The sequence below is a fragment of the Taudactylus pleione genome, unplaced genomic scaffold (assembly GCF_031769625.1).
Source record: "Taudactylus pleione unplaced genomic scaffold, aTauple2 ptg000788l, whole genome shotgun sequence".
Taxonomy (NCBI): Eukaryota; Metazoa; Chordata; class Amphibia; order Anura; family Myobatrachidae; genus Taudactylus; species Taudactylus pleione.
The window spans coordinates 1,967,387-1,982,546 of NW_028285190.1; the positions used below are offsets into that span (position 1 = coordinate 1,967,387).

The window sequence follows — 15,160 nt, forward strand, 5'->3', positions numbered from 1 at the left end:
TGTTGATATGTGAAAAGGAGGTTAGTCCAGACAGTTTACCCTTAAGCAGGTTTGGAGGTTTATGCAGGATAACAGTGGTTGTCAGTGGTAACAGCGGTAACAGTATGTAATACAGAGAGACAGTGCCGAAGCCGGCAGCCAATCAGCAGCCGCTCTACAGTTAGCGGTAGCTGATTGGCTGCCGCCTCTGGCTCCTGACAGTTTCCACATGGGATGTGCAGTCAGTAGCCGGGTAGCGATGTATGTGGTCACACATACATCACTACAGTCCGTTCTGGTCCGGGTGTCGGTTTGTTATGCTGCTAAGACCCATGGATGCTACGGAGACCAGCGCAAGGACTTAGGTGAGTATAGGATTTTTTTTTAACAGGTACACCCGTGGATTTCTACTGGTCAAGGGGACAGAACAGGTAAGTATGTGTGAGTGTGGTAGGTAGGTATGTAATAACATTTTACTTACTACGGTGTGTGTGTCTTGTGGTTTTTTTAACTTTTTTTTTTACAGCGGTGGTACGGGTGCTGACTGCTTGCTGGCACTTATAGTTCCACAAGTGCCAAAGGGCAGGCACGTTGGCACCTGTAGTTCTACTAATGCAAAAAAAGCTCAGAATAACATGCACAATTAAACGTGGAATGCAGCTGGAGAATGTATACAAGCTTAGACACCCAAATATACTCCAAAGGTTTAGGAAATTCATAAATAGATATATAAATCTTAAAAGCGCTCTCCAAGTACCATGTTAGCATATAGAAACACCATAGTGTAAAGCATGTATAATAAAAGCTGTAATCACTGTCGAATATTCAAATAACCACTCAATCCTTTTCTAATAAGGTGGTTGAATCACAGGGGTTCCCAAAACTTCATGTGAAACATCCCAGTTCTTCAGACAATTAATTCACTTAGAAGCACCTTGATAAATCTGTAATAGACAGAGGGCCTGATTCAGAGCCGGACGCTATTTGCGCTCGCTCGTTCAGAAAAAGGGGCCGGCTATTTAAATTGAGCGCTCGCTCTTTGCGGTCTGTTGACGCCTCTATGTCTGAGCGAGCGAACGAAACATGCGCTCGCTATTTTGTAAAGATGCCCCCTGGCCGCTCGCATCCTACGTCATCTCCGCTATTTATTTGATTAATCGAGTACATCGAAAGTGCTTGTGGTAGGATTTTCCTACCGCAATCATGCGAACAGTTCAAGCTAAGAAACAACCAAGCGATGTGGTCGATGGCGCTGCTTTGTTAATTATGCACACCCTTAAAATGCCCGTTTTGACCGTTTGGCACGCCTGCGTTCGGATCTCCACTCCCCGTTTTCAAGCACCGTCCCCTGTTGCCACCCACAAAGGCCTCATCCTGTCACTCAAATTAGCAGGCACTCGCTATTTTGCAAGCGCTCGATTTCCGACTGCAATGACTGGTTGGCGCATGCGCATTACGACCCCTATGCATGTGCAGATGTGCGAACATCGCTCGGAGCGAACGGGCGGCCGTTTACGAGCGGCTCTGAATCAGGCCCAGAGTCCTCCCTCCCATATGCAGTAGCAGGGCCGTAACTAGGTTAGTGCAACCAATGCCATGACACAGGACACTGCAGGGCTGGGGGCACTTTTTGGGCCTGTCTATTTTCCTGTTTATTATCATTCTCACTTGTAGCTTCCTCTTCTTTTACCCCCAGCATCTCCTGGCCACCCCTATCTCTTTCCTGGCCCTTCCCCATATGGCCATGGCCCTTTTTCAGGTGCACTATCTTATGTCCACATTTAAATGGGGGCGCCAATGCTTTCTCTGGCACAGGGTACCAAAAAATCTAGTTACGGCTCTGTGCAGTAGTATAATGCAGTGGGTAGAGGGGGACACATAAAAACAGTACAAAGATAGTGCATATTTCCTTGTAAAACAGTGAATGTAATTACAGGTTGCACACAAATTAGAAGATAAAAGTATGTACCTGAGATGATAAAGGCATAAAACATTTCTCCATTGGCAAACAGCTACAGGCATCAACAGACGTACTCCCCTAGCTCCAGATGTTCAGAAGGGATGGTAGGAACCTTAAGCTGGATAATCAGATCCACCAAGGGGGACACACCATCAGCGCTGCTTGTACCAGGAGTCCACAGATGGATGAGCCACGCGCGGCTCATCCATCTGTTGACTTCAGGTAAATGCTTTTATCTTCTAATTTGTTAGTGCAATCTGTAAAATTAAAATTCCTGTTTTACAAGGAAATCTGCACTATCTTTGTACTGTTATTATGTGTCCTCCTCTACCCACTGCATTATACTACTGCATATGCTTTATCAAGGTGCTTCTAAGTGAATTAATTGCCAGAGGAACTGGGATGTTTCACTGTAGAGCTTGGAGAGGGGGGATCCCTTTATTGGGGGGTCCCCATCTCCCAAGATCCCCGGCTTGGGCTGACCAGCTTGAAGTGCTAATGCTTTGGCTGAAAGGGTCCCCTGGCTGTGGCATTACACCCAAGCCGGATTTGAGCCCAGTGCTGGTTTTAAAAATAGGGGGACCCCTACGCAATTTCCCCCCCCTATTTTTAAAACCAGGACAGGCTCAGCAGCCCAGAGCTGGTTCCTAAAATACAGGGTAACCCTACTTATTTTTTCCCCTTATTTTTAGGAACCAGGACAGGCTGAGTGACCCGGGGCTGATTATGGTTTTTTTGGGGGGACCCTACGTAATTTTTTATTTAATTATCCCTTTTTTTTACAGTTAAAAGACACAAGCAGCCTTCGCATATCTCACTGATATGTGCAGGCTACATGTTCGGGAGTATTTGGCTGCGGTCAGACACTGCAAACTGGGGTGAGAAATCTCGATCAGATACACCATTGGAAAACACGCTCTAAGCAAAACACGATCCTTGGTAAATTTCAGTGTTTTAGAAGCCTAAAATCACCCGAGATTCAGCGAGTCAAATCGAGTTTAAAAACAGAAAAACTCGACCAAACACAATTCTTAGTAAATTTACCCCTAAATTTAAGAATACGGGATGGGTACACTACAAGATGCGTTTAACTTTGCATGCGTGCAACTGCAAATATAAATGCACCTAGTTAGTGTCCCTTTAAGGCAATTCCCTTTAAAAGAGCCATGGGCATTCCCTGGCAGTAGACAGAATATACACTCTACCTGCAGTGATAACTGATCACTAGTAATAAAATAAGCATCTGGAAACATTCAAAATATTACTGTTTCAGCCAGGGGCGTTTCTAGAGAGGAGGGGACCCGTGTGCAGTCTCCAACACGGGAACCCTCCTCTCCACCGGCACTGAGCTGTGCGCAGCTAGCACCGGAGTTATAGACGCTGGGCACTACAGTGTGCCCAGAGTCTATAGTGTATGCACAGGTCACCGGGAAAATGGCCACGGTGGTAATTTTCCCTGTACTGCGCATGCGCAAATGATGGGAAAATGGCTACCGCGGCTATTTTCCTGTCGTTTTACAGCGCCAGACCCCCGCGCCGAAGTGGGACTCCAGAGAGATAAGTAATTCTACGGGTGCAGGGTGTGCGGTGTTGGGCCCCCCTGGACCCAGGGGCCCATGTTCCCCGCACACCCTGTACCCATTATAGATACGCCCCTGGTTTCAGCGACAAGTTATCCATATGAAAGTACATATAATAGAAACTGTTACAGTTGCTAATTGTTTACAAATACATTAAATATTCTGTAGCCAGAGTTCTATTATACATATTAAAACAGTAGGGATTATTTTTGTTTTGCTAGGTGATTGCATGTGAGCAACAAGTGGATACAACCTATGACTCAAGATGTGATGTCTGGTCTTTAGGCATTACAGCCATAGAACTAGGGGATGGTGATCCCCCACTAGCTGACTTGCATCCGATGAGAGCACTTTTTAAAATACCAAGGTACTTAAACACTTCTCCTTTTTAAAACTTTACTTTCTGTAAGATGTTTAGGCAGACATAATGATATTCATGCATAAAAAGTACATTTATTAAAAATAAGATGCCTGTTTTAGAGCTACAGTATTATATTTCATATGCACTGTTCATCCATAACATTAAAATCACCTGCCTAATATTGTATAGGCCACCCCAGTGCCGCCAAAGCATCTCTGACCCGTTGAGGCATGGACTCCACAAAATCTCTAAAAGTGTCTTGTGATATCTGGCACCAAGATATTTGCAGCAGATCTCCATGGTCCACACTTGTTTTTCCAGTACATTCCACAGATGCTCGATCAGATAGAGATCTAGGAATTTGGAGGCCAAGTCAACACCTTGAATGTTTTGTCTTGTTTCTCTAACTATTCCTGAACAATTTTTACAGTCTGGCAGGGTGCATTATCCTGCTGAAAGAGGCCACAAACATCAGGAAATACTATTGCCATGAAGGGGTGCACTTGGTCTGCAATAATATTTACAGTCAGGTGCATAAATATTGGGACATTGACAGAATTTTCATATTTTGGCCTCTATTCACCACCACAATGGCTTTGAAATTAAACAAACAAGATGTGCTGTAACTTCAGACTTTCAGATTTAATTTGAGGGTAATTACATCCAAATCAGGTGAACGGTGTAGGAATTACAACGGTTTCTATATGTGCCTCCCACTTTTTAAGGGGCCAAAAGTAATGGGTCAAACTAAACAATCCTAAATCTAACTTTCACTTTTTAATACTTTGTTGCAAATCCTTTGCAGGCAATTACAGCCTGAAGTCTGGAACGCATAGACTTCACCAGACGCTGGGTTTCATCCCTGGTGATGCTCTGCCAAGCCTCTACTGCAAATGTCTTCAGTTCCTGCTTGTTCTTGGGGCATTTTCCCTTCAGTTTTGTCTTCATCAAGTGAAATGCATGCTCAATCGGATTCAGGTCAGGGGATTGACTTGGCCATTGCATAACATTCCACTTTTTAGCCTTAAAAAACTCTTTGGTTGCTTTTGCAGTATGCTTCGGGTCATTGTCCATCTGCACTGTGAAGCACCGTCCAATGAATTCTGAAGCATTTGACTGAATATGAGCATATAATATTGCCCAAAACACTTCAGAATTCATTCTGCTGCTTTTGTCAGCAGTCACATCATCAATAAATACAAGGGAACCAGTTCCATTGGCAGCCATACATGCCCACACCATGACACTACCACCACCATGCTTCACTGATGAGGTGGTATGTTTTGGATCATGAGCAGTTCCTTTCCTTCTCCATACTCTTCTCTTCCCATCACTCTGGTACAAGTTGATCTTTGTCTCATCTGTCCATAGGCTGTTGTTCCAGAACTGTAATGGCTTTTTTAGATGTTGCTTGGCAAACTCTAATCTGGTCTTCCTGTTTTTGTGGCTCACCAATGGTTTACATCTTGTGGTGAACCCTCTATATTCACTCTTGTGAAGTCTTCTCTTGATTGTTGACTTTGACACATATACACCTACCTCCTGGAGAGTGTTCTTGATTTGGCCAACTGTTGTGAAGGGGTTTTTCTTCACCATGGAAATAATTATTCTGTCATCTACCACAGTTGTTTTCCGTGGTCTTTTGGTGTTGCTGAGCTCTCCGGTGCGTTCTTTCTTTTTAAGAATGTTCCAAACAGTTGATTTGGCCACACCTAATGTTTTTGCTATCTCTCTGATGGGTTTGTTTTGATTTTTCAGCCTAATGATGGCTTGCTTCACTGATAGTAACAGCTCTTTGGATCTCATATTGAGAGTCGACAGCAACTGATTCCAAATGCAAATGTCACACCTAGAATCAACTCCAGATCTTTTACCTGCTTAATTGATAATGAAATAACGAGGGAATAGCCCACACCTGTCCATGAAATAGCTTTTGAGTTGATAGTCCCATTACTTTTGGCCCCTTAAAAAGTGGGAGGCACATATAGAAACCGTTGTAATTCCTACACCGTTCACCTGATTTGGATGTAATTACCCTCAAATTAAATCTGAAAGTCTGCAGTTAAAGCACATCTTGTTTGTTTCATTTTTAAGCCATTGTGGTGGTGAATAGAGGCCAAAATATGAAAATTCTGTCAATGTCCCAATATTTATGCACCTGACTGTAGGTACAGTAGGTGGTATGTGTCAAAGTAAAATCCACATGAATGCCAGGACATGTTTCCCAGCAGAACATTGCCCAGAGCATCACACTGCCTCCACCAGTTTGCCTTCTTCCCATAGTGCATCCTGGTTTCACCTCTTCCCCAAGTAAATGATGCACATGCCATGGCCATCCACATGATATAAAGACAACATGATTCATCAGACCAAGCCACCTTCTCCCATTGCGCCATGATCCAGTTCTAATGCTCATATGCCCATTGTAGGTGCTTTCAATGGTGGACAGGGGTCACCATGGGCACTCTGACCAGTTTGCTGCTGCGCAGCCTCATAAGCAGCAAGCCATAATGCACCTTGTGTTCTGACACCTTTCAATCATAGCCAGCTGCAAGTTTTTCACCAATTTGTGCTACTGTGGCTCTCCTGTGGGATTGGACCAGACGGGCTAACTGTCACTCATCAGGTGTATTACTGAGCCTTGAGTGCCTTTGACCCTGTGGACCATTCACCTTTGTCCTTCCTTTGACCTCTTTTGGTAGGTACTAACCACTGCATACCGGGAACACCCCCACAAGACCTGCCAATTTGGAGATGCTCTGGCCCAGTTGTCTAACCATCACAATTTGGCCCTTGACAAAGTCACAGATCCTTACGCTTGCCCATATTTCCTGCTTCCAACACATCAGTTTCTTGACAGGTGCCATTGTAACAATATAATTAATCGTATTCACTTCACCTATCAGTGGTTTTAATGTTATGGCTGATTGGTGTACAGTACAGCCATACCTTGGTGAAAAATGAACATACTGCACATGTATTTGTATTTAGAGTTGCATGTATCTTGCCTTTGTGACCCCTTATTCTTGGAGTGGGGAACCAGGCAGTGTTAACACAGTAAGAGTGTGCATATGCAGATTAAAAACACCCCTTTGAGATGCTTCTGTGGACTTACACATATTTTTAAATGCATTAGCTATAAGATGTACATTTTGAACTTACTTGAATTAGGTGCTGGAGTTGTCCTTTTAATGATGATGATTGAGTCAACTTTGCACATGACACATCTATATGCTAGGTTTAAGGTTGCACATATCTTAATTTCTATGCAACTCAATACAAATAAACATACATTATTTTACATTTCCATTAATGGGACAACTACAGTACCGTAAATAAACTATTTTTCATGTATTAGAGAAGCTGAATATCTATGAATAAGCCGTTCTTGCTAATGTGGTATACATGAGGTTTTACATCGCTCTAGCAAAGGATAGAATCATTTTACATTAACTGTTCTGCATCCATGTTAAATGGACACACATTTACATACATTTTACATAAACAGGTTTATTATGTGTGCATTCTATGACTACTGTGTGTATGATTATTGTGGCAGTATCATGGTGCTGGTGAGCAGCAGATTCTGTATTGGACAGGACAGATCCACCCACAGAGTAGAAAACCATTGTGGGAAGATGCCTAATGGCTGCCATATGACCAGAGCCCAGGTGAGGCTGTTGGTGGACACAGTCGGATAGTCCAGGTGTGGCTGCAGTGTGAGTGAACCAGACCAGGTGGTCAGGATCATACCTGCAAGGAGGCAGGGAGATCCCTATACCTCTGACACTGTCCTGGTGAGAGGCGACAGCCAACAAACTAAGGAAGCTATACCAGGCTAGGAGGTCAGTGTCCAGTCCTGCATGTGGCAGGAAGGACCACCAATCTCAGAGACTGTGAGAGACTTTTATGCAGACTAGCTGCTTCTATAGAGAGGGTTCAAGAAGTGAACTAGTGGCCTTAGAGAGGGCTAGGCATTTATTATTTTTTAATTCTGTTTACTGGTTTCCATACTGGAAGTAAAGCACCATTTTCATTTATTTTTACTGGAATACAATGTGTGGACTCTAATTCTGCACCTAATCACAGCACCACTGACCCTAATCTACTGAGCTACTTACCCCACAACATCAGTATTTTCTAACTGCTTATATTGTATTGACCTCTAGTAATAGCTATCTTTAGTGCTACCTAAAAAAAGTACAGTACATGTATGATTTCCTAATTTATAAGATAAATACTTTAGTTATTAAACATTAAAAATGTTTAGATATTTATCATAATAATCAAAGTTATTATTTCAGAAACCCACCGCCAACACTGCGTCAGCCAGAACTGTGGTCAGCAGAGTTTAATGACTTTATTAACAAGTAAGTACTCATGTAAGGCTGATTTATTCCAAGTTGATCTACAATAAGCACTTTATTATTGCAAATAACACTTTGGAGGAGATGGAGGGAGGTAAAGTGGAGAGAGAGAAAGTACGAACCAATTATCCCCTGTCATTTTTTTAAACACAGCCTGGAAAATGACAGAAGATGATTCATTAGCACTTTATCTCTCCATTTTATCTCTTTCCAAGCTTTGATAAATATCCCCCACTTTAGGAGAGAAAGATCTGTTTATGCAGATGTAGATCAAGAAATGGATTGATTCTCTGGCTCCAAACAGAAGAATGCCTGTGGTACAGGAGGCTTAGGTGGGAAAAAGACAGTTATTACCCTTTCCAATAAAATAAGGTACAGTAGATGTAAATACAGTAGATACACACTGCAGTTCACCATTAGCCACTTACTGTAATTGGGAAGCCCATATTAAACCTAACAGCACACTTTTCCTTTAGGGGCCTTTTCATTATCAAGGGCCAATAAGTAAGTATCCAACTTGACGAAGGCTGTGGTGGGGGATACTAAAATACTGAAGCAATTCAATATTGCTCTGGTTTTGATTATGGCTGCTCCAAAAAGCAGCTGTACCTGTGATATCACAGCTGATCCCACCACTAATTATTAGTGGCGGAATTCACACTGTCGGATTTGACCCAGCAGTGTTAGTGTGGATGCGTTAAGCTACCGTTGGCAACCTCCCTGGGTTGGCCATGCCCCCCTACCTGTACCTGGGACTGGCAGATCTGGTGGCAGCCCTGCTTGTAATATACATGACACATACTGAATCAGAGCCATTACTACCGGTGCTACAACCAAGGGTGGAAGGCCGACGGGATGGCACCATTGCTGACTAAGTAGCAAATGCCTTACACTTCTGGAGTGCCTGGAAGGGCACACTGCTGCTTGTAGAAGTGCCTGGCAGGTCTCACTCCTGTGCGTGGGAGGGTGGGCATCGACAGCCAGCACAATGTGTGGAAGCGCCCTGCTATGGCTGAGAGCAGAATTAGTGGCTCCTATCATTTATTTTGTATTTGGCACTTAAAAATGAAGCAAGAACTATTTGAGATTAAAGGGCTTCAGAAATAACTATCACGTTACATCTGCAGATTTGATTGAACTTATCATATTATTGTCCCAAAAGTATGGCGACAGCATTTTAAGAACATGGGATTTCAATCCTATAAAATGTACAGTCTGCTAAATGTACAGTATTTGTAATAAAATGTGCACAAGATTACAAGCAACAGATGATGATTCTCAAACCAGGGTTATCCCAAGGTGTCATTAATATGTTAGAAAAGCAAGCTCTTGTAGACTTCTGCATACCCTGTGTTATGGCTATAACTGTTTGCATGTCTGCATATTTATTCCATGGATGCAAATTATGTGATGCAAACTAAAGCAAGAATGTGGTATTTTTTTACTGCAAGCAAATTGTGGTGACGTTTAAATAAAACTATTCAAATCAGTAGGTGAGTGTTTCTCCCAGATTGTACAGCACTTTGAAATTTACGTTAGTCTCAAATGTAGTTATATAAATGTTGGAGAATATGAGAATCTGGTGTAATTGTTGGATAATTTAATTTTTTTTGCATCACCATTGGCTCTGGTGAAAAGTTTAATGCTACAGACTGGTGGAAAGAGCCTTCCTCAACTTGTGGGTTCCCTCGTCCCCCATCCTGGCCTCTGGGTGCTGACAGCCAGGGCTCTAGAGAGGATTGCATGCAAGCCTTAATTTATATATCTTCATTGCTGTGACAGTTATAGTTCTTTACCTGAGAACAGTTTGGAAGAGAGGTTGTGTGGGAGCCAAGCTGCCAGTGAGAGCTGTAAGGGAAGGAAAGAAATGGGGCTTCCATGCAGCTCTGAGTCTGTGCCAGACTGCTGATGTGGAAAAATAGCATTTATTTTTAAATGTATTTATGCCTGTGAGTTTACAGTGTGTACAGACACAAGACAGATCTCCCAGCAATATCTCTCTGATTTTTGTATGGCTGCCCAAACTTTTAGACTCAGAGGGTGCAATTCATATGTTTTAGCGCGCCCGAACTCCCATCTAAAGTGACGGGAGATCGCGGGGTGCTATTCAATTAATGCCGATTACCGCGCCCATAGAGGCTTATCCGCATAAAGCGGTTACCCCCGATCAAAGTGTTGGGCGCGATTGTGAAAAGTGCCACTTGGGCGCCCAAACGAGTCAATTTTCGCCCATTTCAGTTTGCACTCCCCTGGAGCAACAATTGAATAGCTCCATTGGCCGCAAAGAGGGCCAACGGAGAATTCCGCCCAGAAAGAGGTGTGTAACTGTGTCCATTGTATGTTTTGATCTGGATGGAATTTGAGCAGATCAGGGAGTGGTTTGAGTGGGTCAAGGTTAGTATCTCCTGAATCAGTGGTCACTTAAATCAGATTTCTGTCAGTTTGTAGTGGATAAAAGAACGTTTAATAGTAAATGTATCCTTTGGATGGACATCTCCTGTAACTTGAAGGTGAATTTAACCTTAACATTGATGATTTTTCAGAACTAAGTGGTAAAATAAGTGTAATTGGAGTTATTCCTTATTTCTAAGCACAAATTGCTTTAGGCATTAAAGCTTTATTTGTTTTATGTGCTAAAGCAGTATTTCCCAACTCCAGTCCTCAAGGACTCCTAACAGTACATGTTTTACAGATTTGTTACACAGGTGTATTCATTATTGGCTCCCTCATTAGTGATAGTTTCACCATCTGTTTCTTTGTTTGGTATACATTGGTTAACGCAGTATTACCCGTTGGGGTGCTGCAAGTATATAAAAGTTTTAACAGTTTATAAACAGGTTATTTAGATTGCGCCTGGTATACTATTTTGTGTTATTTAATTGTTTAGATTCAACGAATATCTGCAAACTGTACATACTGTAGACTGCCGGTAGCCATCGCAGACTTCACATGAGCTGGACCATGCAAATGCACACGGGCGGGGATTGAAATATCAGACGATTCAATACATTCGTCATCAGATCACTCCGTGTAACGGGAATTTCTGGATGACTACTGGATGAAGACAATGCGATTGCACGGAACTGATGCATCCCGTGGGAGTGTCATGAGATTGTCAATGGCGTGTAGCCCGACTTCCATGCTTGTTTGAGGCGTCTAGATGACGTGGCCATGGGTGCATTCAGCTCAGAATCGGGTCCACAATGTTCCCATTTTGAATTGACAGTCTCACATCATTACTGCGGGCACGATACTGAGGTGAACGCTAAAGCATACGCAGCTGTGGCAGCAGCTATAATAAATATGCAAATGCTAGTCTCAGCCTCCCTTTTGTGTACTAGCATGCGACGGACTGTGCAAGCCCTGAGAAGCCCATTTTTCCATGCCCATGGACTGCACTCTGCTCGTGGTTTCAGATACTCCACCATCGGTGCACCACCGACAATTGCTACATGGGCTGCTCAGCGATTTCTTTTTAAATCCCTCTTGAACATGGCATCTGTGACCGACACTGCACCAACCTCTGCCTTAGGCCCTGTGTGCTGCTCCTTTCACTATCTAAGCCTAATCTTTCTGCTTGACTCGAATCACCTGCCCACAGTGCCACAGTGCCGCCCTAATCACCTGCAGCGTTGTCCCTCATAATCATGTATCTACTGTATGATAGTTTGTTACTTTGTTTTCCCTGTATTACATCTTTGCTCTGTACGGTGCAGGGGTATATTGTGGCGCCTTATAAATATAATGCTAATAATAATAATGATAATACTGTGTGTTGATGTGAGTATTTTGGATACATGTTGTTCAAATCTGTGGACAAAACAGTCAAGATTAATAACAAAAAGGTCCCCTGACTGTAGTAAAATTGAGCTTAGAATTCTATTACAAAAATATTAAGGGCAATCAATACTTTTGCGCAAAACTGGATATAAGCAGCCTCCTAAAACACCTTATTGAAGGAAACACCAACTTCACAGGCTAGTAAATAAATTAAAATTACTGTATGTACAGTAGGTGAAAAGGAATGGCGCTAATGCCTCAGATGGATGAAGAATATATATGTATCCCAATCAAGGATACAGCAGAGAACAAAATGTATTCAATATTATTCAAAATCAATTTTTGCAGTCACCTAGACTGGAAGTGACACTTGTGGTCCACACGTATAATTCCGGCCACCGGAAGTGACACAGGCGCTATGCCCAAACGTCACCTCCAATTACAAGGAAAACCGGGAGCACACCGCGTAGACCGCAAGTGTCACTTCCAGTTTAGGTGACTGCGAAAATTGATTTGGAATAAATTTGAATATTAATTGTGAGTACCCAATTAGATCACTTTTGGGGGTATAAATATTACCACAATCTGAACAGCATGTTATCCACATCAGAAGAAGAATTGATCACAATTCGAAACGTGTTATGGACTACATGCTACAAGGGAACCTTTGACTATCAGCAAGCCAGGACACTTTACATTCTCTGCGGTGGTGCCGAGCTTCATTGTCCGGGCCCTCTTGGATTTTGCTTTGTTTGAATCAAGCCAACCGCAGTCTTGTCTAATGGTGAGAAGCTATTTTCCGGTTACCTCAATATTTATGCCATCTTGATTTTATGGAATATATATATGTTTTAAATAAATTTTGTTCTCTGCTTTATCCTTGATTGGGATACATATATATTCTTCATCCATCTGAGGCATTAGCGCCATTCCTTTTCACCTACATAATTTTATTTTCTTGGAATTCTATTAGCCTAATACATGTTACCCATACAAGTAAGCGCTCCAAACTGACACAGTACTGTATGTAGAATAGGACACAGTCTCATTCTCAGGAACGGAAATAGCCCAGAATCTATTAAAGATTTCTACAGTTATTTAGAATCATATTAATTCGAAAAGTAAGTTGCAAACCGTAAAGAACTGACAAATACATACAGTATTAAGCACGTTTATCCATTTGTGTAAGATTCTGTTACAGTCTTTTATTATAAAATTGGAGCATGATATTAGTTAGGTAATCATGCATATTTGTGTAATGACCTAATCACGGCTGTGGCACTTGCACGTCACAGCTTAATGAGGGCCGAGGGGTAAGTATAGGGCGATGGGAGGGGGATGGGGATGGGAGGAGTGCAGCTCCTGTGGGGGTGGAGCACCTGAGGTAACCCGCCAGGTGCCAAGTAAATTTATTTACTACTGTGATATAAAAAAAAGTGTGTGAGCAAAATTTGTGAAGCACATATATTGTCAGTATTGTTTAGTAAATTTACACTTTAATTAAATGGGTTTCAAAGTATTAACGTGCAAATGTTTTATATATGTCTAGTTTTTATTACTTTACAGCCTTTTTATTATCTACAAAGTTAAAACTTATGTTGTAATAATTCTATTTTCCCGTTTTCATGATTTTCAGGTGCCTAGCCAAAGATTTTGAAAAACGCCCCATGGTTTGTGATCTCTTAGAACATGCTTTTATTAGACAAATTAAAGAGAATGAAAGAGCACTTCAAAAGCAGCTAATGGAATTCATAGATATCCACCAGCAAATGGGGATAATGGAGAAGAAGAGGTAAACAACTCACTCCTACAATAAGTGAATGTGCTGCAGGAAGTACTGTAATTGGAATTTGTTTAATAATTACATGCTGCATTAAATAAAGTCTCATTAATATGATTTTTTTCTGTAGCTGGGTATACACTGAACCCCAGTGAAAAGAGCTCCGATAAGAAATTTTTTTGTTTTGAGGCTGTGGAGGAGATGGCATGCAACTTAGGATGGCCATCAAAGGGTTCAACATCAATGGTCTGCATCGATGATGCCATCAGTGATTTACATTGATGGCATGGAACTATTGGTAAAAAACATTGATTGTTTCAATCAGATACCTAGTATCTATACTGTGGGACATGGTGGGCCATTCAGGGAAGTGGGTATGGCTAAGTGGGGTAATGGGTCAATTAAGAAAGGGGCCAAATTCAGCAACAGGGTGGAGTTAATTAGTGGTTATTAATGTATGTCCGTTAAATTAGGGCAGTCTGCTGTAAGGTTTTCCATCAAAGGGTTTGTCATCAATAGTCTCTTTATCAATGGTGTCATTGTTTCTTTCCATTGATGGCAGGAAACCATCAAATGAGAACCTTTTATGCTTTGAACCATTGATTTCTATACCTAACCCTTCTCCAGCTTCCAATGGTCACAACCGCATATAGCATATGTTATTTAATAAGACCATCTGTACATTTTGCTTATTTATCAATTATATAGTGTGTTAAAATATCTGTCCCTGACAATCAAAGTCAGGACACACGGTCCTTCCTCCTTTCTTGGTGCCATCTCCTCCTTCTGCCCTTTTCCCCTAGAGAGCCAACTAGGCGTTACATAGTGCTAGTGTCTCATGCTCTGTCCTGCTGCAGTGTGACCAATCTCTCAGGATCCCAGCATGGAACTGAGAATGGGGAAGAGAGAAAAGAGGTGGAGATAGGACACGGGTGGAGAGAGAGAGAGAGAGAGAGAGAGAGAGACAGGAGGAAAGAGAAATGGGACAGAAACAATAAAGAGAGAGATGGGGAAGAGGGGTAAAGAGAGACAGGGAAAATGGGGTAGGGGAGGATAGAGAGAGACAGAGATGGGATAGGCCAGAATTAGAAAGAGATGTAGGGAGGAGAGGGAAAAGAGATGGGGGAAAATAAATAAAAAATAAACCAACGGCTGTATACAGACTGATCCATAATACTGGTTTAACTTAATGAAATATGGGTTAAACAATGAAAATCAACTAGAATAAGCCCAGGCATACAGTATGAGTTTGTTAGCTTTCTTCTGACATATGTGAGCATTCCATTGGAGTTACTAGAATGTAGGGATGTGCAGGCTCGGATAGGTTCGAGTTTGCACGCTGAGTTCGGATTT

At 42.1% G+C, this 15,160-nt stretch overlaps 1 protein-coding gene across 1 annotated transcript in view; it reads left to right on the forward strand.

Moving 5' to 3' along the window:
* MYO3A (myosin IIIA) overlaps positions 1–15,160 on the forward strand; it is a 210,841-nt gene that overhangs the window by 34,511 nt on the left and 161,170 nt on the right. Inside the window, exons 6-8 of the mRNA XM_088457809.1 lie at positions 3,741–3,886; positions 8,185–8,250; positions 13,664–13,819. Coding sequence (XP_088313935.1) covers positions 3,741–3,886; positions 8,185–8,250; positions 13,664–13,819 — 368 coding nt within the window. The remainder of the gene's footprint in view (positions 1–3,740; positions 3,887–8,184; positions 8,251–13,663; positions 13,820–15,160) is intronic.